The sequence below is a fragment of the Larus michahellis genome, chromosome 2 (assembly GCF_964199755.1).
Source record: "Larus michahellis chromosome 2, bLarMic1.1, whole genome shotgun sequence".
NCBI lineage: Eukaryota > Metazoa > Chordata > Aves > Charadriiformes > Laridae > Larus > Larus michahellis.
In genome coordinates, this window is record NC_133897.1 from 169,712,094 (window position 1) to 169,733,080 (window position 20,987).

The 20,987-nt window shown below is 69.2% G+C and overlaps 2 protein-coding genes across 3 annotated transcripts; one reads left to right on the forward strand and one right to left on the reverse strand.

The window, feature by feature from the left end:
* Positions 1-5,933: 5,933 nt before the first annotated feature.
* Positions 5,934-8,959, forward strand: VPS28 (VPS28 subunit of ESCRT-I). The gene is made up of 9 exons (XM_074578113.1): positions 5,934-6,112; positions 6,612-6,640; positions 6,754-6,791; positions 7,741-7,830; positions 7,934-8,039; positions 8,158-8,259; positions 8,362-8,415; positions 8,507-8,598; positions 8,698-8,959. Exons 1-9 carry the CDS (start codon positions 6,076-6,078, stop codon positions 8,813-8,815), a joined length of 666 nt encoding a protein of 221 aa, XP_074434214.1. The 5' UTR covers positions 5,934-6,075; the 3' UTR covers positions 8,816-8,959.
* On the reverse strand, positions 8,942-20,879 carry TONSL (tonsoku like, DNA repair protein). Of its 2 annotated transcripts, XM_074578085.1 has the most exons (25): positions 20,839-20,879; positions 19,815-19,910; positions 19,523-19,665; positions 19,245-19,437; positions 19,006-19,135; positions 18,742-18,913; positions 18,522-18,636; positions 17,959-18,104; positions 17,715-17,867; positions 16,719-16,844; positions 16,428-16,608; positions 16,247-16,311; positions 15,677-15,766; positions 15,505-15,577; positions 14,960-15,123; positions 14,730-14,853; positions 13,888-14,629; positions 13,603-13,753; positions 13,422-13,500; positions 12,847-13,154; positions 11,822-11,963; positions 10,579-10,751; positions 10,406-10,479; positions 9,310-9,443; positions 8,942-9,197 (listed from the first exon to the last, which is right to left on the reverse strand). In XM_074578085.1, exons 1-25 carry the CDS (start codon positions 20,867-20,869, stop codon positions 9,022-9,024), a joined length of 3,981 nt encoding a protein of 1,326 aa, XP_074434186.1. In that variant the 5' UTR covers positions 20,870-20,879; the 3' UTR covers positions 8,942-9,021. The 2 variants fall into 2 exon arrangements, with proteins under 2 accessions (XP_074434186.1, XP_074434187.1); XM_074578086.1 differs by lacking the exon at positions 15,677-15,766.
* Positions 20,880-20,987: the final 108 nt, after the last annotated feature.

Consider the following 20,987-nt stretch of genomic DNA (forward strand, 5'->3'; position numbering starts at 1 on the left):
AGGTGGCAGCACCGCGGCGTTGGCGGGGGGCACCAGTGGAAAAGAGGTGGTTTTTCCGGATAAAACCACCGGATTTGAGGGTTTGGCTCCGGGATGATCCCCGGCATCCCTCCCTTCTCCTCCCCGGCGCCAGCCAGCGCCGGTTTGGCCGGGGTTTCGCCTTGGGCACGAGCTCGCGGCGCGGGGAAGGCAGGTCTCGGGGAGTCTCTGCCCCCACCAGCCCGGTGCCGTTGTGGGGGGACAGACGAGTCCTGGCCACCACCGGGCATTTCACGGCCTCCTTGTTCCTCCCAACAACCGGCGTTGGCCGTGGCGTTTGCCGAGCCGCCGCACGTGGCGGTGAAAACCACGGGCCCCCCGCGCTGCCGGGGTCCCACGAGGGGCCCCGAAACACCCCCAGGGCCACCGCGGGAAGAGGGTCCCCCCCAAGGGGACGCGCCACCCTCTCCACGGGCAAGAGGAGGTGCTGCCATCGGCGGTTCCCTCCTTCGCCAAACGCTTTGGTGACCCCGACGCGCGGCGGACGCCAACGGCGGCTGTTCCCCCCCCCCCCCCAACGCTCACCCGCTCCTGGGGGCACCCGCCATGGTGCCACGACCCCCGTCACAGCGAAACCCACTCGGGGAAATCCGTTTCATTTATTGCCAACCCACGACGGAGCGGGATCACGCGAAACAAGAACCTCAAGCATCCAAACCCACCTCCCTCCCACCCACCTCCATCCCAGGCTCAGCTTCGCTCCCGACTCCTCTTCCTCCTCCCCCCCGCGGGACGGGGAACGGGGTCAGTCCGTGACGCTTCATCCCTGCCGGCTCCTTCCTCCTCACGCTCTTCCCCTGCCCCACTGCGGGGTCCCACCCGTGGGAGACCGTCCTCCAGCAACCGCTCCAGCGTGGGGACCTCCATGGCCTGCAGGGGACAATCTGCTCCTCCACGGTCACCTCCATGGGCTCCAGGGGACAACCTGCTCCTCCACGGTCACCTCCATGGCCTGCAGGGGACAACCTGCTCCTCCACGGTCACCTCCACGGCCTGCAGGGGACAACCTGCTCCTCCACGGTCACCTCCATGGCCTGCAGGGGACAACCTGCTCCTCCACGGTCACCTCCATGGCCTGTAGGGGACAACCTGCTCCTCCACGGTCACCTCCATGGGCTCCAGGGGACAACCTGCTCCTCCACGGTCACCTCCATGGGACAACCTGCTTCTCCATGGTCACCTCCATGGGCTCCAGGGTACAACCTGCTCCTCCACGGTCACCTCCATGGGACAACCTGCTCCTCCACGGTCACCTCCATGGGCTCCAGGGGACAACCTGCTCCTCCACAGTCACCTCCATGGGCTCCAGGGTACAACCTGCTCCTCCACGGTCACCTCCATGGGACAACCTGCTTCTCCATGGTCACCTCCATGGGCTCCAGGGAACAACCTGCTCCTCCACAGTCACCTCCACAACCTGCAGGGGACAACCTGCTCCTCCACGGTCACCTCCACGGGCTCCAGGGACAACCTGCTCCTCCACGGTCACCTCCACGGGCTCCAGGGGACAACCTGCTCCTCCACGGTCACCTCCACGGGCTCCAGGGGACAACCTGCTTCTCCACGGTCACCTCCACGGGCTCCAGGGGACAACCTGCTCCTCCACGGTCACCTCCACGGGCTCCAGGGGACAACCTGCTTCTCCACGGTCACCTCCATGGGCTCCAGGGGACAACCTGCTCCTCCGTGGTCACCTCCATGGCCTGCAGGGGACAACCTGCTCCTCCACGGTCACCTCCATGGGCTCCAGGGGACAACCTGCTTCTCCACGGTCACCTCCATGGGCTCCAGGGGACAACCTGCTCCTCCGTGGTCACCTCCATGGCCTGCAGGGGACAACCTGCTCCTCCACGGTCACCTCCACGGGCTCCAGGGGACAACCTGCTTCTCCATGGTCACCTCCATGGCCTGTAGGGGACAACCTGCTTCTCCATGGTCACCTCCACGGGCTCCATGGGACAACCTGCTCCTCCACGGTCACCTCCACGGGCTCCAGGGGACAACCTGCTCCTCCACGGTCACCTCCACGGGCTCCAGGGGACAACCTGCTTCTCCACGGTCACCTCCACGGGCTCCAGGGGACAACCTGCTCCTCCACGGTCACCTCCACGGGCTCCAGGGGACAACCTGCTTCTCCACGGTCACCTCCATGGGCTCCAGGGGACAACCTGCTCCTCCGTGGTCACCTCCATGGCCTGCAGGGGACAACCTGCTCCTCCACGGTCACCTCCATGGGCTCCAGGCGACAACCTGCTCCTCCACGGTCACCTCCATGGGCTCCAGGGGACAACCTGCTTCTCCACGGTCACCTCCATGGGCTCCAGGGGACAACCTGCTCCTCTGTGGTCACCTCCATGGCCTGCAGGGGACAACCTGCTCCTCCACGGTCACCTCCATGGCCTGCAGGGGACAACCTGCTTCTCCATGGTCACCTCCATGGCCTGTAGGGGACAACCTGCTTCTCCATGGTCACCTCCACGGGCTCCATGGGACAACCTGCTCCTCCACGGTCACCTCCACGGGCTCCAGAGGAATCTCTGCTCCGGCACCTGGAGTTCCTCCTCCTCCTCCTCCTCCTCCTCCTCCCTGGCCTTGGGCCCCGCAGGGCTGCTCCTCTCCCATTGTCTCCCTCCACCTCACCCCAAGAGGTGCCACCAACGCCACCGACGGGCTCAGCTTTGGCCAACGGCGGGTCCGTCCTGGAGCCACCTGGAATTGGCTCTGTCCTACGCCGGACCAGCTCCCGGCATCTTCTCACAGAAGCCCCCCCTCCCCCCGCCGCAGCCCCCCAAACCCAACCCACCGCCCCGCAAGCGCCGAAATACGCGCCGAGGTCCCCTCTCAACCTTCTCTTCTCCAGGGAGGTGAGACCCGGCTCCGCCAGCCTTCCCTCCCGGCGCAGGTTCTCCAGCCCCTGGATCGTCTCCGTGGCCCTCGTCTGGAGCCTCCCCAGCGCGTTCGCGTCCTCCTCCAGCTGCGGGGAGCGGAGCGGGACGCAGGACTCCAGCCGTTGGGTGGAGCGGGATGAGCACGTCCATCCCCTGCCGATCCAGCCCAGGACCTGCTGCCTTCATCGCTGCCCAGCTCCTGACTCCTCCTCACCTCCTCGGCCACCCCGGGTCCTTCTCCGCAAGGCCGTTCCCCAACCCAGCAGGGCCCAGCCCGCACCGGGCTCTCGGGCCACGGCCTTGCCCTTGTCTTCCTCGGACTTCACACGGCTCTTGGCCACGGGTCCAGGGCTCTCCAGAAGACGCCGCGTCCGTCTGACGCGTCCACCTCGCCGCCCGCTTGACGTCACCGGCGCGGCTGGGCACCGCCGTCCCCAATCTCCCCAAAAAGCTTCACCGCAGAAGCCGGCCCAGCTCCGGGGGCGAGGGGGAAGCCGCGCCGTGGGCTAGGGTGGGCGCAAGGAGGGCAACCTCGCCTCCTCCTCCTCCTCTTCCTCCTCCTCCTCCTCCTCCTCCTCCTCCTCCTCCCCTTGGCGGGGCTGCCATTCATGGAAGAGCCCACGGGCACAGGGAAGAGCTCATGGACAGGCACCGACCAAACCGGGGGCTCGTCCCGCTCCCGGTGGGCGCGAAGCCGAAGGGCTTCTCCCGAAGGCCCCTCAATGTTGAACCCAAGTTGCCGTTGGACAACCCTTTCCCGCTGAAAATCGGGGTCATTTTTTTTTTTTCAAGTTTCCCCCCTTTTTTTCCCTAGTGCAAATTTCACCCGGCTGCAGAGCGCGAGACCCCTGCGAAGGCGGCGGGAGGAGACGTCCCCCCGTGGCGAGGGACACAGCGGTGGGGAGCACGTCTGCCCCCAAACCGGGCTCCTCCGTCCCACCGCCCGCGGCCGGGGGCGCTTCGGCTCTTCTGTCCCTCTTTGGGGATGGCAAATCCCTCCCCCCCCAAAGGTTTGTCCCAGCCGGGGCCCCTCTGAAGCCTCCAGAAGAAAAAGCAGATTTGGGGTTTTTCCTCCTTAAAACGGATTTCCTTTTCTGGGCCGTTCTGCTGACGGGTGACGAGGGGGTTTCTTTGCGTGGCGACGCCACGGAGCATCTCAGGGACTTTCCTCTTTAGTTTTGTCTTTAACCCCGCGGTTTTCCGAAGCAGAAGACGCTCCAGGTTTCAGGAATCCTGGAATCCTCCAGCCGAGCTCGAATTGTGATCCGGCGATAAACCACGAACCGACCCGGCACCTGCCCAATTTGGGAGCCCTGAGGATGCAGAGCCGCGTTCGTTAACCCCGTTTCGGAGGTGACCAGAAGAACTCAACGGCGTTTCTCAGGACCAAGGGACACCCGGATGGCGGCTGTCACCCCCAGGTAGCCGCGAGGAGCGGGACGGCCACCAGCCACGGCCGTGGCCATAGCACAAGGGTTGTTTTCCAGGCTCGCCGTAACCAGGTGCGTAACCAAAAACCAGATCCCTTCACCGACCCGCGTGCCTGGAGCACGTACGGGTGTGGGAACGCCGTTACGGAAGAGCCAATATCTTGGCGTCTTCTTGGCATCATCTTGGCGTCTTCTTGGCATCATCTTGGCGTCTTCTTGACATCATCTTGGCGTCTTCTTGGCATCACCTCAAGATCTTCTTGCCATCATCTCGACGTCTCCTTGGCATCATCTCGAGATCTTCTTGGCATCCCCTCGACATCATCATCTCGGCACCGGAAATCCGCGGAGACGCCGACGGCTTTTCCTGCGGTTTCTTTCTTCCCTTTATTTTGCTGTTGCCTCTTTCCGAGGAACAACCGGCCCCACCTCAGTCACCGGCACAGAACCGGACCCGCCATGAACCCGCCGCCCCCGGGAGCTTTATGCACCGCCCACGGCCAAGGTCACGGTGCTCCCCCGCCGTGGGGGCTCTTTTGCCCGTGACCTTTGCCCTGGTGCCGCCAGCACCCGGCCTTCACCTCCCTGACCCTGCTATCGGCGGGTTTATGGCTGCCCACGTTGCGTCAGCTGCCACCTCACGGCGATCCTTGACCCGCCAGCGCGGCGGCCAAGGGCAGCGGCCACCTCCTCCTCCTCCCTCCTCCTCCATTCCCAGCCGGCTGCTGCCTTCCTTCCTTCGGAACCTGCCTTCCCGCAGGGCTGCGGCGCCAACGTCTGCCCACAGCTGATCATGGAGTCACCGACTGGTTTGGGTGGGAAGGGACCTTAAAGCCCACACCAGTGCCACCCTCTGCCCTGGGCAGGGCCACCTCCCACCAGCCCAGGTTGCCCAAAGCCCCGGCCAACCTGGCCTTGAACCCCTCCAGGATGGGGCAGCCACAGCTTCTCTGGGCAACCTGGGCAGGGGCTCACCAGCTTCATCATGGAGAATTTCTGCCTTATTTTTAACCTAAATCTCCCTCTTTTGGTTTAAAAACCCCTTCCCCTCGTCCCCGTGGCTCCCCTCCCTGCTCCAGAGTCCCTCCCCAGCTTTCCCGGAGGCCCCTTGAGGGCCTGGAAGGGGCTGGAAGGTCTCCGCGGAGCCTTCTCTTCTCCAGGCTGAACCCCCCCAGCTCTCTCAGCCTGTCCTCCCAGCAGAGGGGCTCCAGCCCTCCCGGCATCTCCGGGGCCTCCTCCGGCCCCGCTCCGACGCCTCCGTGTCCTCCCGATGTCCCCGGGGCTGGAGGCAGCACTGCAGGGGGGTCTCCCCCGAGCGGAGCAGAGGGGCTGAATCCCCCTCGACCCCCTCCCGCGGGGCCGGGCCCCCCCCAGGACGCGGGGGGGGGGGGGGGGACGAGGGGGGACGGGACGACGACGACACGACATTAAGCCCTCGGAGCGTCTTTTCCCGCCAAAACCATCGCTTTTCCCGCTAAAACGGGCGCCTTTCCCCGCCCAAAGCGCTAAGCCCCGCCCTCCCCGCCAGTCCCGACCAGCCGAGCGCCGCATCCTCGACCCGCCGCCATTTTGCGGAAGCGCAGCGCGGACACCGGCGGCGGGACCGGGAGCGGCGGCGGCGGCGGGGGGAGCCCGGACCGGCACCGGGGGGAAGGGGGGACGGGGAGGGGGGGGGGGGGGTCCCAGACCCCTCCGGGCGAGGCGGGGACCCCGGCGGGATGTTTCACGGTATCGCGGGGCCGCCCGGGATGGGAGGTGAGAGCGGCGGCAGCGGGGCCCGCTGCTCCCCGCGGGCCTGGGGGGGCACCGGGGCTACCGGGAGGGGACACGGGGGCTACCGGGAGGGGGCGGGGTGGGGACAGACCAGGGGTACTCGGGGGGTGGGGGAGGGGGTGGGGGGGAGCGGGGTCTCGAGGTTACCGGAGGGAAGCCGGGGCTACTGGGGGGGGGGGGCCGGGGCTACCGAGGCGGGAACCGGGGCTACCGGGGAGAAGCCGGGACTGGGGGGGGGGGGGGGGGGGGGGGGGCGGGGGCGGGGACAGGGCTACAGAGGTGGGGCCCGGGGCTACCGGGGGGAGGTGGGGGAGTGGCCGCAGGGGCTACCCAGGGGGACCCGGGCTACTGAGGGGGCCCGGGGCTACCGGCGTGGGGTGGGGGGACGACGACACACAGCGGGGCTACCGAGTGGGGTGTCTGTGTGGCCCCCAGCCCCCCCCCCCCCACACACACCTCTGACCTCCCCCTCCCTCCGCAGCCCCCGGGAACAAGCCAGAGCTCTACGAGGTGAGTGTGGCCACCCCCGGCAGGGCACTGGCCACCAGCCCCTGGCTGAGCCATGTCGCCTCCCCCCCCCCCGCCCCCCGAAGCTGAGCCCTGTCCCCCCCCTGTCCCCGCAGGAGGTGAAGCTCTACAAGAACGCCAGGGAGAGGGAGAAGTGAGTCCAGCCCCCCCAGGGAACGGGGGACGAGCCCCAGGTGGCCACCGGCTCCGGTGGGACAGCCTGGGACACCGCGCTCCGTCACCGTCCCTCCCGGGACACCGTTCTCCATCGCGGTTCCTCCCGGGACGCCGTTCTCCATCGCGGTCCCCGGTTGTTCATCAGTGTGTCCCCCCCGTTCTCCATCGTGGTTCCTCCTGGGACACCGTTCTCCATCGCGGTCCCCTGTTCTCCACTGTGGTCCTTCCCGGGACACCGTTCTCCATCACAGCGTCCCATTCTCCATCACGGTTCCTCCTGGGACACCGTTCTCCATCACAGCGTCCCATTCTCCATCACGGTTCCTCCTGGGACACCGTTCTCCATCACAGCCTCCCATTCTCCATCACGGTTCCTCCCGGGACACCGTTCTCCATCACAGCGTCCCATTCTCCACTGTGGTCCCCGTTCTCTCCATCACGGTCCCTCCCGGGACATCGCTCCCCATCACGGTCCCTCCTGGTCCCCTCTTCTCCGTCACGGTCCCCCGTTCTCCATTACGGTCCTTCCTGGGACGCCGTTCTCCGTCGTGGTTCTTCCCAGGACACCTCTCGCCATCAGGGTCCCTCCTGGGACACAGCTCTCCGTCACGGTCCCCCACTGTCCCCTTCTCTCCGTGGTGGTCCCCCATCCTCCATCAGGGTCCCTCCCGGTCCCCCCTTCTCCGCTGCGGTACATCCTGGGAGTTGTCCCCTGCCGTCCCCGGTTCTCCATCCCAGCTCCTCCTGGGACCCCGTTCTCCCAACGTGCTCCGCCGTCCTCTGTCGCGGTCCCCCGTCCTCCGTCGCGGTCCCTCCTGGAACACTTCTCCGTCGCGGTCCCCCGTCCTCCGTCGCGGTCCCCTCGTCCTCCACGGCGCTCCCTCCCGGGACGTGGTTGCCCACCGCGGTCCGCGTTGCGGTTGCAGGTACGACAACATGGCCGAGCTCTTTGCGGTGGTGAAGACGCTGCAGGCCCTGGAGAAAGCCTACATCAAGGACTGCGTCTCTCCTAACGAGTAAGTCCTCGGCGCCGAGCAGGGCGATGGCGCGCCGCGGAGGTGCCATCGTGTCCCCGAGGGAGGGGACAAGCCCGTCCCTGTGTCATCGTCCCCCCCCCAGGTACACGGCCGCCTGCTCCCGCCTCCTGGTCCAGTTCAAAGCTGCCCTCAAGCAAGTGCAGGGCTCCGAGATCAGCTCCATCGACGACTTCTGCCGCAAGTTCCGGGTGAGCCGAGCCGCTGCTGGATCCCTCGGTGCCACCGGATCGCTCGGCGCCGGCACACACCGGGCAGCGGGGCCGGGCGGGCGCCGGTTGCGCCGCTGACGGCGTCGTCTCCCCGCAGCTCGACTGCCCCTTGGCCATGGAGAGGATCAAGGAGGACCGGCCCATCACCATCAAGGACGACAAGGGCAACCTCAACCGCTGCATCGCCGACATCGTCTCCGTACGGTGCCGGGGCTCGGCCGCGGTGGTTTTGGGGGCAGCTTCGGTAGTTTTGGGGGGGTGGGAAGGGTCGCGGTTGAGCCGAACTTCCCTTTACTTGCAGCTCTTCATCACGGTGATGGACAAGCTGCGCCTGGAGATCCGAGCCATGGACGAGGTAGGCTTCGCCCATGTGCCGCGGCGGCAGCGCCGGCAGCCCCAGTTTGGCCAGGCCGGCGCGGTGGCTCACCCCCAGCTCCCTCCCCCAGATCCAGCCGGACCTGCGGGAGCTGATGGAGACCATGAACCGCATGAGCCACCTGCCCCCCGACTTCGAGGGCCGGCAGAAAGTCAACCAGTGGTGAGTGCCGGGGCGCCGGCGCCGTTACCGGCACCGTTTTTGGCATGCCGCTAATGCAGCCCCCCCACCCCACCCACCCCCCCCCGCAACTTCTCGCAGGCTGCAGACGCTCAGCGGGATGTCGGCGTCGGACGAGCTGGACGATTCCCAGGTCCGGCAGATGTTGTTCGACCTGGAATCCGCCTACAACGCCTTCAACCGCTTCCTCCACGCCTGAGCCAGCCGGCAGCGCCGTTCCCTCCTGGTTCAGCCCTCCCAGTCCCCCCCCCCCCCCAGTCCTTACTGGTGTTAAGATGAAGCTGGGGACAATAAAACCCTCGTCTGTCACCTGCCGGTGACGCCGGGACCCCAAAAACCACCAGCCACGTTGATAAAGACAGTGTGTAATGGCTGCGCCGGTTGAAACCAGGAGCCGCCGGCGCTTCAGAGGCTCTTGCAGAGGAGGTTGCGGTGGCGGGTGACGGCGCCGGCCCCCAGCGCGGTGCCGACGTCCCGCTGGTCGCTCCCTCGGACGAACCGGCTGCAGAGCCGGAGATCCCGGATCTTGTCGGCGGCTCTGGCCCAGGTCGCGTCGTCCAACGGTCCCGCCATGGAGCAGCCTGCGAAGAAGGGGCTACCGTGAGCTCGGGGGGGGGGGGGTTGCCCACCCCCTTTCTGCCGGTGCCGCCATCACGGCCTGTGCCACCGTCACGGCCTGTGCCACCGTCCTACCTGCCAGGCTGAGGAACTGGAGCCCCCGGCTCCTCTCTTCCAGGGCGGAGAGCAGCGCCCGCAGCCCCGCGGTGCTGATCCCGGGATTGGCCGAGAAATCCAGGGAAACCAGAGCCGGGCAAGCGGGGAGGCACCTGCGCGGGGTGGGGGGGGTAGGGGGGAGATAGCGAGGTGGGGGGTGCCCCCCCCTTGTCCCCAAAAAGGGGTCCCCTCCCTTGTCCCCAAAAAGGGGTCCCCTCCGTGCTCCTGTGCTGGAGCCCGTGCAGGGTCTCCCTCGGGAGGCGGAGGGTGAAGATGTCGCTGCCGCGACCCACCGTCCCCCATGCTCTGTGTCACCCCCGGACATCCCCAGGGTCCCCTTGTCCCCGGGGAGGGGGGGGTCCCTTTGTCCCCGAGGGGGGGTCCCTTTGTCCCCAGTGTCTCCCCACACCATGCTCCGGTGCCGACGCGGGGTCTCCGCTGGGAGGCAGGGAGTGAGGATCCCGCTGCCAGGACCCCCCCATCCACCGCGTGTCAACCCCAGACGCCCCCAGGGTCCCCTTGTCCCCTCACTTGGCCACCCCCTTGTCCCCGGGGGGGGTCCCCTCCATGCCCAGTGTCTCCCCACACTGTGCTCCAGTGCCGGAGCTGACGCGGGGTCTCCGCTGGGAGGCGGAGGGTGAGGATCCCGCTGCCAGGACCCCCCCCGCCATCCTCTCTGTCACCCCCAGCCATCTCCAGGGTCCCCTTGTCCCTGGGGGGGGGTCCCTTTGTCCCCGGGGGAGTCCCCTCCATCCCCAGTGTCCCCCCCACACTGCACTCCTGCGGCTGGAGCCAGCGCGGGGTCTCCCTCGGGATGCGGAGGGTGAGGATCCTGCTGCCAGGACCCCCCCGTCCACCGTCTGTCACCCCCAGACGTCCCCAGGGTCCCCTCGCCCGGCCACCCCCTTGTCCCTGGGGAGGTCCCTTCCGTCCCCACCAAGTCCCCGCGCCGTGCTCCGGTGCCGGAGCTGGGTCTCCGTTGGGAAGCGGAGGGTGAGGATCCTGCTGCCAGGAACCCCCCCACCACCGCCACCTGTCCCCCCGAAATGTCCCCAGGGTCCCCCCGTCCCCTCACCTGGCCACCTCCAGGACGTCACCGTCACCCAGGCGGTTTCCGGAGAATGTGAGGTGGCTCAGGGCGCAGCCCTCCTGCAGGGAAGTCGCACCGTATCGGCACAACCGCGGGCGGCACCGCGCGGGGAGCGGGGTCCCCACGTCCCCCCGTGTCCCCTCGGGGACGGCTCTCACCTGCCCCAGGTACCTGCCGAGGGCCCCGGCAAGGGACCGGTCGCCCGGCCCGGCCACGGAGCCCAGCTCCAGGCGGCCCAGGCTGCGGCAGGGCAGGCTGTCGAGGAGCCGCGCCAGCGCCGCCGGGCCCAGGGCGTTGTGGGACAAGGACAACGTCTGCAGCCGCTCGGCTCCTGGGGAAATGCCGGCACCGGGAGAGTCGTGTGGGGAGAGAGAACCGCGGGGTGAGAACCATGGCGGGGGGGAGAGGGAACCGTGCCGGCAGAACAACAGGGGGAGAACCGTGCCGGGAGAACCACGCCAGGAGAGAGAACCGTGCCGAGAGAACAACAGGGGGAGAACCGTGCCGGGAGAACCATGCGGGGAGAGAACCGTGCCGGGAGAACCACGCGGGGAGAGAACCGTGGCGGGGGGAGAGGGAACCGTGCCGGGAGAACCACGCCAGGAGAGAGAACTGTGCCGGGAGAACCATGCGGGGAGAGAACCGTGCCGGGAGGAGAACCATGTGGGGAGAGAACCATGCCGGGAGGAGAACCATGCGGGGAGAGAACCGTGCTGGGAGAACAACCATGTGGGGAGAGAACCGTGCCGGGAGAACCATGCGGGGAGAGAACCGTGCCGGGAGAACAACCATGCGGGGAGAGAACCGTGCCGGGAGAACCATGCGGGGAGAGAACCGTGCCGGGAGAAGAACCATGCGGGGAGAGAACCATGCCAGGAGAACCGTGCCGGGAGAAGAACCATGTGGGGAGAGAACCGTGCCGGGAGAACCACGCTGGGAGAGAGAACCGTGCGGGAAGAGAACCACACCAGGAGAACCATGTCATGAGAACCGCGCCATGAGAAGAACCATGCCAGGAGAGAGAACCGTGCCATGAGAATAACCGTGTGGGGAGAGAGAACCGTGCCGGGAGAACCATGCCGGGAGAGAGAACCGTGCGGGGAGAGAACCGTGCCGGGAGAACCATGTCATGAGAACCGTGCCATGAGAAGAAGAACCGTGCTGGGAGAAAACCATGCCAGGAGAGAGAACCGTATGAGGAGAACCGTGCCGGGAGAGAGAACCGTATGAGAACCGCGCCATGAGAATAACCACATGAGGAGAGAGAGAACCGTGCCAGGAGAACCGTGCGCGGGCAGAACCGCGCCATGAGAACAACGGTGCGGGGAGAGAACCGCGGCGGGAGGACCGCGCGGGGAAGAGAGAACCCCGCGGTGGCGTCGCGGTGCCGCGGGCGCTTACCCGCCAGGCTGAAGGCGTGGGTGAAGCCGCAGGCCTGCAGCCGCAGCGTGGCGAGCGCCGGGCAGCGCGGCAGCAGCAGGGCCAGGGGCTGGCAGCTGGCGTCCCCCAGCGGGTTCAGGCTCAGGTCCAGCTCCTCCAGGCTCTGCCGGCACCGGCCGGGGACAGAGAAGAGGGGTTTGAGGGATGGGGGCGAGGTGGAAACGGGGACGGACGCGAGATTTGGGGGACAGACGGAGAAGAGATTCGGGGGGTGGAGGAGGAGAGGGTCGGGGGGACGGGCAAGGGGTTGGGGGGGGGCAAAGGAGAGATTAGGGGTTGGGGGGACGGACCGACGGACACAGGGTTGAGGGGACGGAGGAAGGGTTTAGGGGACAGATGAGAGATTCGGGGGACAGACGCGAGGTTTAGGGGATGGATGAAGAGGTTTAGGGGATAAAGGAAGGTTTTGGAGATGACGGGCAAGGGGTTTGGGGGGACAAAGAGGAGGTTTGGGGGGACAAAGAGGAGGTTTAGGGGACAGACAAGGGATGTCGGGGATGGAGAGACAAAGGAGAGGTTGGGGGGGGGGATGAGACGGGCAACAGATTTACAGGACGCAGACGAAGAAATTTCGGGGACGGAGAGCAAGAGGTTTTGGGGACAAGGGAGAGGTTTGGGGGATGGATGGAGGTGGGGTTCGAGGGGGGGACAGAGGAGGGATTCAGGGGGCCGGAGTAAGGTTTGGGGGACGGGGGAGAGGGGTTTGGGGGAGGAAGGAGAGGTTTAGGGGACAGATAAGTGCAAGATTCAGAGGATTAATGCAAGATTCAGGGGATTAAGACAAGATTTAGGGGACCGAGGAGAGGTTTGAGGGACAGGCACAAGGTTTGGGGGGGACAGATGAGAAGTTTTGAGGGACAGAGGAGAGGTTTGGGGGGCGGGGGACGACCCACGCCGTGACCCTCAGCCAGGCGAAGCCAGCGCCGGGTCCCGTGGGGGCGGTGTCAGGTCCCCCCGCCCCGTGCCGTGTCCCCCCCAAGCCCTACCTGGAAGGCGCCGGCAGTGCCGGGGTGTTGGGGCAGGAGCTGCCGCAGCCCCTGGGCTCCCAGCTGGTTCCCGGACAAGTCGAGGAGGGTGAGGGCGGGCAGGGTGGCCAGCGTGGCCAGCAAGTCGGTGGCCGCGGCGTCGGGCAGCCTGCAGCCGCGCAGCCGGAGTTGCCGCAGCGGCGCCTGAAGCTTGAGGGCCCGCAGCAGCGGGGGGAGGTGGGGGGGACGCAGGGCCAGGCCCGCCCCGACCTCCAGCCCCGGGCTCTGCTCCTGCTGCTCCGTCACCTTCAGCAGCAGCGGGTGAGGCTCTGCCGGCGGAGAGCGGGGGGCGTTGGTGGCTTCTGGTGGCCCTGGGGACACCCCCCACAGGACCGTCCCCCCCCTCCAGGGGAGCCCTGAGCCCCCTGGGGGACCCCGTAGTCCCGCTGACGGCCCCACGCCGGCCAAGGGCACGCGTTTCCCCCGGGCGCGGGGACCCCCAGCCCTGTCCCTCGGTGGGGACGGGCCCCGAGGGGACAGGGAGGGGACAGGGGTCCTTGCCCACCACCTGGGGGGGACACGGGGGGGGTCCTTACCCACGGCCAGGCTCTGGCAAGCCCTGCGGTACCGCTCGGCCAAGGGCGGCAGGTCCCAGCACGTCACCTCTGCCAGCACCTGCAACGCCGGAGCCGTCACCGATGCCACCACCGATGCCACCACGGGTGGCGATGCCCGGCACGGAGCGAGTTGGGTTGGGGGGGGGGTCCAGGCTCTCACCTCCTCGTTGCTCTGCAGGACGTCCCCCACCAGGTCCTGGGGGGCCAGCAGAGCCCCCTCTTTCTTCAGGGTGAGCCGCGGCCGCAGCCCGCAGGTTTGGTAATACCGCTCGGCCGCCTGCTCCGCCAGCCAGCCCACGGCACGGCCCTCGCTGCCGCGACAGCAGCGCCGGCACCGTCACCGGCGAGCGCTGCCGCCCCGCCCCGGGGTCCCCAAGGGGACACGGCGGGGGAAATCCCCAAAATGGGAGGGGGAATCCCCAAAATGGGAGGGGGAAAGTCTCACCTCTGCGGCACGGGGATGAGGAAGACGTTGTCCTGGACCCGGACGCGCACGCGGAGGGCAGGCAGCGGTGCCGGCAGCGGTGCCGGCAGCGGCACGGGCAGCAGTGCCGGCGCTGGTGGGGGGTTCCCCTCGCCCTCGTCCTCGGCGGGGAGGGGGGTCCCGGCCACCTCGGGGGGTCGGCGTTCCCGGCAGCGCCCCAGCGAGACCCTCTCCACCAGGCGGGTGAGCCGGCTCTGCACGTTCCGGCGACGCCGCGGCTGGTGCCGGGCCGGCGCAGGGCCCTCACCATCACTCTCCGGCCCCGTGCTGTCCCCCGAAGTGGTCGCCGGTCCCTGGGGTTCCCGGCGCAGCCGCTTACGGCCCCCCCGGGACTCCCCGAGGTCGTCTTCCAGCCAGTCCTCCTCCTCCAGGTACTGCTCGGCCGGGATGAGGGCCGGCTGTGGTACCGGTTGCCGGCACGCCGTCGCGGCGCCGCTGCCGAGAAGGGATTTGGCGCTGCCAAGAAGGGATTTGGCGCTGCCGAGACCTCGGATGGCGGCTTCGTACTCATCTGGCTCCGGGTCTGGCTCCGCCGTCTCCTGCCTACCGAGCCCCGGCAGCCGCTGCCGCTTCTTCACCGGCCTCAGCGGCAACATGTCACCGTCCTCCGGCTCTGCCGCCGGCGGGGAGCGCGGCTGCGGTGTTTGCCGCTCGGTGAGCTCGGCGTCGAAGAGCAGCGAGTCCTGGGAGAGCTGCGGCGGGGCTGTGCGCGTGGCCGGGGGGGGGACACACATCACCCTCAGCCCCCCCCTCCCAAAAAGCGGAGGGGAGCGGGGTGCCGGCGTTGCCAGGCCGAGTCCCACCTCGTGCCGCCGCCGTCTCCCGCAGCAGGCGCTCGGCCGCCCGGCACCGCTGCCGCGTCTCCTGGTCCAGCTCCTTGCCGTAGGTGCGCACCCACTCCTCCAGCGTCCCCAGCGGCGTCAGGCCCTACGAGGGTCGGGGCGGGGGGGGGACACACAAAAAGGTCTCCCAGGGTGTCGTCCCCCCCCCCCCCAAATATTGGGGCCCCCCCTCCCCGGTCCCGGCGGCTCACCCTGGCGTTCCTGGCCGTCACCGACGCTCCTCGCCGTACCAGCAGCTCGGCCACCTCGAAATGGCCGCAGCTGAGGGCGTCGTGCAGGGGGGTGATGCCCTCGCAGCCCGGCCCCCCCGGGTCGTCCAGCGCCGCCCCCCGCTCCAGCAGCAGCCGCACGATCTCTGGGGGGACGGGGGGGGGAGACGGTGGTGAGGAGGAGGGGGCTCTGCCTGCGCCGTGGGGGGCTCTGCCTGCATCCCGGGGGGGCTCTGCTGACTCGGGGGGGGGAGGGAGGGGGTCTGACTGCACCCTGGGGGGCTCTGCCGACTCGGGGGGGGAGGGAAGGGGTCTGACTACACCCTGGGGGGCTCTGCCTGCGCCCCGGGGGGGTCTGCCTGCTCCTGGGGGGCTCTGCCTGCTCCTGGGGGGCTTCCCCACCTCGAGGGGGGGGTTCTACCTGCACTAGGGGGGGCTCTGCCTGCACCCCGGGGGCATCTGCCCACTCGAGGGGGGGGTCTGACTGCTCCCAGGGGGGGCTCTGTCCCGTCCCCCCCCCCCCTCACCCAGGTGCCCGTGGTTGCAGGCCTCGTGCAGCGGGGTCCAGCCGCAGTAATCGCGGGGGTTCAGGGGGTGCCCCTAGAAAAGAAGGGAGGGGAGAGTCACATCGGGCTTTGCCAAGGGGTCACGGGGACCCCCTGCGCCCCCCCAGAAGTGTAGGGACCCCCCCGTCCCCACCTGCCGGAGGAAGAGCTGGACGCGGCGCAGGTCGCCCTCGATGCAGGCGCGGTGCAGGGGGGTCTCGCCCCGCTCGTTCCGCCGGTTCCACTGTCGGCATTGGGGGACACGGGGGGGGGGGGTCACAGGGACGATGGGGACCCCCAGGGATGCACCCCAGCACCCGGGGGACCCCCCCATCACTCTTCAGGGGAGTCAGAGAGGGACCCCCAACCCCTTTTTGGGGGTGCCAGGGAGAAGGGGGAGACAGGGGAGACCCCCCCCCCCTCTTCGGGGGTGTCAGGGGAAGGGGGAGACCCCTAACCCTCCTTTGGGGGTGTCAGGCGGAAGCAGAAGACCCCCCCCACCCCATTTTGGGGGTGTCAATGGAAGGGGGGACACCCCCAACTCCTCCTTTGGGGGTGTCAGGGGAAGGGGGAGACCCCTAACCCTCCTTTGGGGGTGTCAGGTGGAAGCAGAAGACCACCCCCACCCCATTTTGGGGGTGTCAATGGAAGGGGGGACGCCCCCAACTCCTCCTTTGGGGGTGTCAGTGTGGGGAGCGCTGGGGGGAGACCCGCTGCCTCTCACCTTGCTGATCCGCCGGCGCCCGGGGACGCTCTTGCTGTAGCCCTCGAGCTCATCTTCCTCCCCCTCTGGAAAAGACACCCCCCCCCCCCCGGTGAGGGAGACCCCCCCCGGTGAGGGAGACCCCCCCCCCAGGGATCCTGCACCCCCCCGAGCCGCCCAAGGACACCCCCCCCCGCCTCACCGCTCTCCGACAGCTCCAGCTCGCTCTCATCCCGGGCCTCGCTGCTCTCTGGTTCTTCCTCCTCCTCCTCGTCCTCCTCGCCGGGCCCCCCCAGCCCCCCCAGCCGGGCCACGGTGCTGGCGGCGGCTTCGGTGTCACCGTCCCGCAGCTGCAGCGAGTGGAGATGCCGCAGGATCTGCCTCTGGGGAGGAGGAAGAGGGAGGAAGGTCAGTCCCCAGCCCTCCAGGGGAGGGAAGCTGAGGATGGGGGGGGTTCCCGTGCCGCCCCCCCCCCCCCCCCCCCACCCCTCACCTGCAGCCGGGGGTCTCCGGCCGCCTCGGCTCGCTCCAGCGCGGTTCGGAGGCAGGACTGGAGCGCGGCGGGGGGCTCGCCCGCCTCCTCCATGGCCAGCGCCATGTTCAGCCACGTCTTTCCCTCCTGGCCACCACGGGGGAGTCAGCGCCCGGCGCCACGGGCAGGGGGGGGGGACCCACGCGGAGGCACGGACACCCCCGGGGCAGGGGGGGTCCCCCACCGAGCCCTAGACTCCGACTTTCTCCCGGGGACGGGGAGGAGTCGCACGCCAAGCCATGGGCACCCCCCCCCCAGGACACGGGGGTCCCACACCAAGCCACGGACGTCGCTCCGGGGACACGGAAGGCTCCCACACGAAGCCATGGACCCCCCCCCAGGGACCTGGGTGCCCTGTGCCAAGCCATGCCCCCCCCCCAGGGACACGAGGGGGTCACACACTGAGCCACAGACCCTCCCCAGGGGGGCACGGGGACCCAGCCCCACATGGTACCGTGGGTCCCCACAGCCACCGTGCCCTCGCCACCTCCCACCCCAACCCGGGGACGGCCTTGCCAAGTGCCCCCCCCCCCACATCTGAGGCACCCAGGGAGCCCCCCCCCCCCCCCCAGGGACCCCCACCTAAGGAGCGCCCCCCCCCCCACACCCACCCAGGGAAGACCCCTGCCCCAGGGACCCAACGAACCCTCCTCCAGGGGCCTGGGGAGCCCCCCCTAAGGACCCAAGGAGCCCCCCCAAGGACCTCAGGAGCCCCCCCAGGGACCCAACGAACCCCGATGACGCCCCCCCAAGGACCTGGGAAGTCCCTCAAGGATGAGGGAAGACCCCCCAGGGAGAGCCCCAAGGAGCTGGGGAGGCCCCCTAAGGACCCAAGGACAGCCCCCTTGCCCCCAATGAGCCCCCCCTAAGGACCAGGGGAGCCCCCCGGGGAGGCCCCTGAGGACTTGGGGATCCCCCCTAATGACCCAAGACCCCCCCCCCCGGGCCCCAGCTCGCCTCCAGCGCGTTGCCCCGGTGCAGGGCCAGCTCCTGCCGGTAATGGTGGACGGCTCGCGCGTGATCCTTCAGGTCCCCAAAGGTGGTGGCCAGCGAGACGTGGATGACGGCCAGCTCCCCCGCCGGCCTCTGCAGCGCCTGGGCCAAGCTCAGCTGCCCCCGGGGACCCCCCCGTCAGTGGGGACGACCCCCCCTGGGACCCCCCGCCTCCCCCCCCCCCGAACCCCTCCCCGGCCCCGCTCACCTGCCTCTGGTAGTAGTCCACGGCCCGGCCGTAGTCCCCGTGCTTGGAGAAGGTGTCCCCGAGCTGCTCGCAGAGGGCCAGGGCCGCCGGCGGGTCACTGGCCGCTGCCTCCTCCAGAGCCTCCTGCAGCCGCGTCACCTTGGTGGCTGCAAGGGTGACAATCAGGGCATGCCGGGGACCTCCAGAGCCATCCCTGCGGGGGGGCTCGGTGTCCCCTCAAGTGTCACCTGGGGACCCGCGTGTGCCCTCCCAGCCCCGACCCACAGCAGCATAGAAGGGGCAGGGGGGATGGAGCCGAGGCGGGGGGGTTGGCAGCCCCCTGGGGACACTGTCCCTGCCGTGGGGACACTGTCCCGCTCCCGGGGACGCCGTCTCTCCTGTAGGGACACCGTCCCTCCCCTGAGAAAACTGTCTCTCCCGTAGGGACACCATCCTGCTCCTGGGGACACCATCCTGCTCCTGGGGACGCCATCCCTCCCCTAGGGACACTGTCCCTCCTGTGGGGATGCCACCTCTCCCCCGGCTACGTCGTCCTGCCCCTGGGGACGCTGTCAGCGGCTCACCGTAGCGGAGGTTGGAGCAGATGAGGTCTCTCTGCCAGGGCTGCCGCGAGCCCAGCGCGTAGGCTTGCTTCAGCGAGCGCTTGGCGGCCGCAAAGTCGCCCAAACTCAGCAGCACCTGGGTGACAAAGGGGGACGCCCCATCAGTGGGGGGGGGGGGGCCGCCAAACCCCCGGGGGGAGCGCGGGGAGGGGTCTGAAGCCCATCCCCCCCCAGCGCCCACCTGGGCCGTGCTGCCGCAGCATTCGCTCTCCATCCCCTTCTCCTTCATCCTGCGGGCGCAGTCGCGCGCCCGGGCCAGGCAGCGCAGGGCCCCCGAGTGCTCGCCCTCCCGCAGGTGGATGTTCCCCAGGTTGAAGTAGGCGCGATAGAGATCCTCGTAGAGCTGGCCCTGCCTGCCAAGAGCCACCGTCGCTGCCGGATCCCCGCCGAAACCCGCTGCCGGATCCCCAAAACCCGCTGCCGGGCACCTCCTGCCCCTCCTTACTCGGAGAGGAAGATGCTTTTCTTGATGTAGTGATCGCACTTGGCCGGTTCCTTCAGGCTGTCGTAGACCAAACCCAAGTTGAGGTAGAGCCGGGTCCTCATCTCCGTCAGCTCCCGGTTCGGCACGGCTCCTGGTGAAAAAACGGCGGCTCCGGGAGCTGGGGAAGGTCCCCGGGAACCCATCGGAGAGCCCTGGGAGGGGCTGGGATGTCTCTCTGAGATCACCCAGCGCAGCCTCACCTTCCAGTTTCTCCTCCACGATGGCCAGACTGGTGCGGAAAGCCTGTTCGGCCTCGCGCAGCGCCGGCACCGCCTCCTCCGGCGAGCGGCTGTCGGCGATGAACATGTAGGTCCGGCCGATGGTGGCCCAGGCCCGTTGTTGTTCCGTGTCATCCGAGAGGGACCGGGCCAGCTCCAGGTGCTGCCGCTGGTGCTGTGGGGTGGGGGAGAAGCTTGAGACCCCCGCAGACAAACCCCCCCCCCCCCCCACCGGCACCCCCCGGCAACTGGCAGCCCACCTTCAGCGCCGCCTCGTAGTTCTCCAGCTCGGCCAGGCGCTCGCCGATCTTGCGGTGAGCCACGGCGCAGCCGATGCTGTCCCCGGCCCCCTCCAGCAGCCGCAGCTCCTGCCGATGCTCCTCCAGAGCCTCCTCGTAGCGTCCTGCCGGCGAGCGGAGCGAGGGGGCTGTCAGAGGTGGAGGGGGGGGGGGGGGGGCTTCCCGCGTACCCTGGGGAGGGTGAGGGCCCCCCGCCCCCGCCAAATTGTGGGGGGGGGGGCGGAGGTTGGAGCCGAGCCGAGCCGGGACGCACCATGGCTGGCCAAAATCTCCCCGAGCTGGTTACAAACCGCAGCCTCTTCCACCAGGCTCCCGCCGCGCTGGGCCTTCTCCTTCGCCTTCTGCAGCTCTGCGGGGTGGAACGGGGGGGGGTTCAAGCCCAGTGACACCCCCCAGGGTCCCCCCCCCCAGGCCGGTGAGACACCCCCCCCCCATAGGGATGTTTCTGCCTGGTGAGACCCTCACAGAGACCCCCCACAACCCAGTGAGACACACACACACACACACCCCGCCCCCCCAGGGACCCCTCTGCCTACTCCAGCCAGTGAGACCCCCCCCAGGGACCCCCCCGCCTGGTGAGACTCCCCAGAGACCCCCCCTGTCCACTCCAGCCCAGCAGGACACCCCCCCTCCCCAAGGGACCCCTCACAAACCAGCAAGATCCTCCAGGGACCCCCCACAGACCGGTCAGAGCCCCCCAGGGACCCCTCTGCCTGGTGAGACCCTCCAGGGACCCCTCCTGCCATGTGAGACACCCCCCCCCAGGGACCCCCCCCCAGCCCGGTGAGACACACACACACACCCCCCCCGGGATCCTCCTGCCTGGGGAAACCCCCCCCAGAGACACCACCCCCCCTCGTCCTCCCCAGCCCAGTGAGACCCTCCCCAGGGAGCCCCGCGACCGGTGAAACACCCCAGGGACCCCCCCCCCAGCTCCCCCGGCCTGGCCCTGAGCCCGGGGGGAGGCTCTGCTGCCCCCCCCCCCGGCGTGTGGGGAGGTTGTGAAGAGCTCGGCAGCGGACACGGCGGGGGATGGAGGGGACCAGGACCGAGCTGGGGCACCGAGGGGCCGGCAGGGGGTTGAGGAGCTCGCGGGGGGGGGTCCGGGTTGTGTGACACGGGGAAGGCGGGGGGCGGCCTGAGGGAAACCGGGGGGCCCGGGGGCCACGGGGGGGGGGCCGAGATCGGGGTGTCTCAGGCCGGGGGGGCCCGGGGAGGCTGCGGGCCGGCGCAGGCCCCGCGGAGGCCCGTGTAGGCCCGGTGCAGGCCGGACTCACGGCGGATCTCCCGCGGCCGCTCCGCGCTCATCTCCCGCCGCCGAGCGCCGCACGCCCCGTCAGGCCCCGCCCCGCCACCCCCATTGGCCGCCGCTCCGCGCTCTCCGCCAATCCGCGTGGGGCAGGGGCGGGAGCCCGCCGCTGCCATT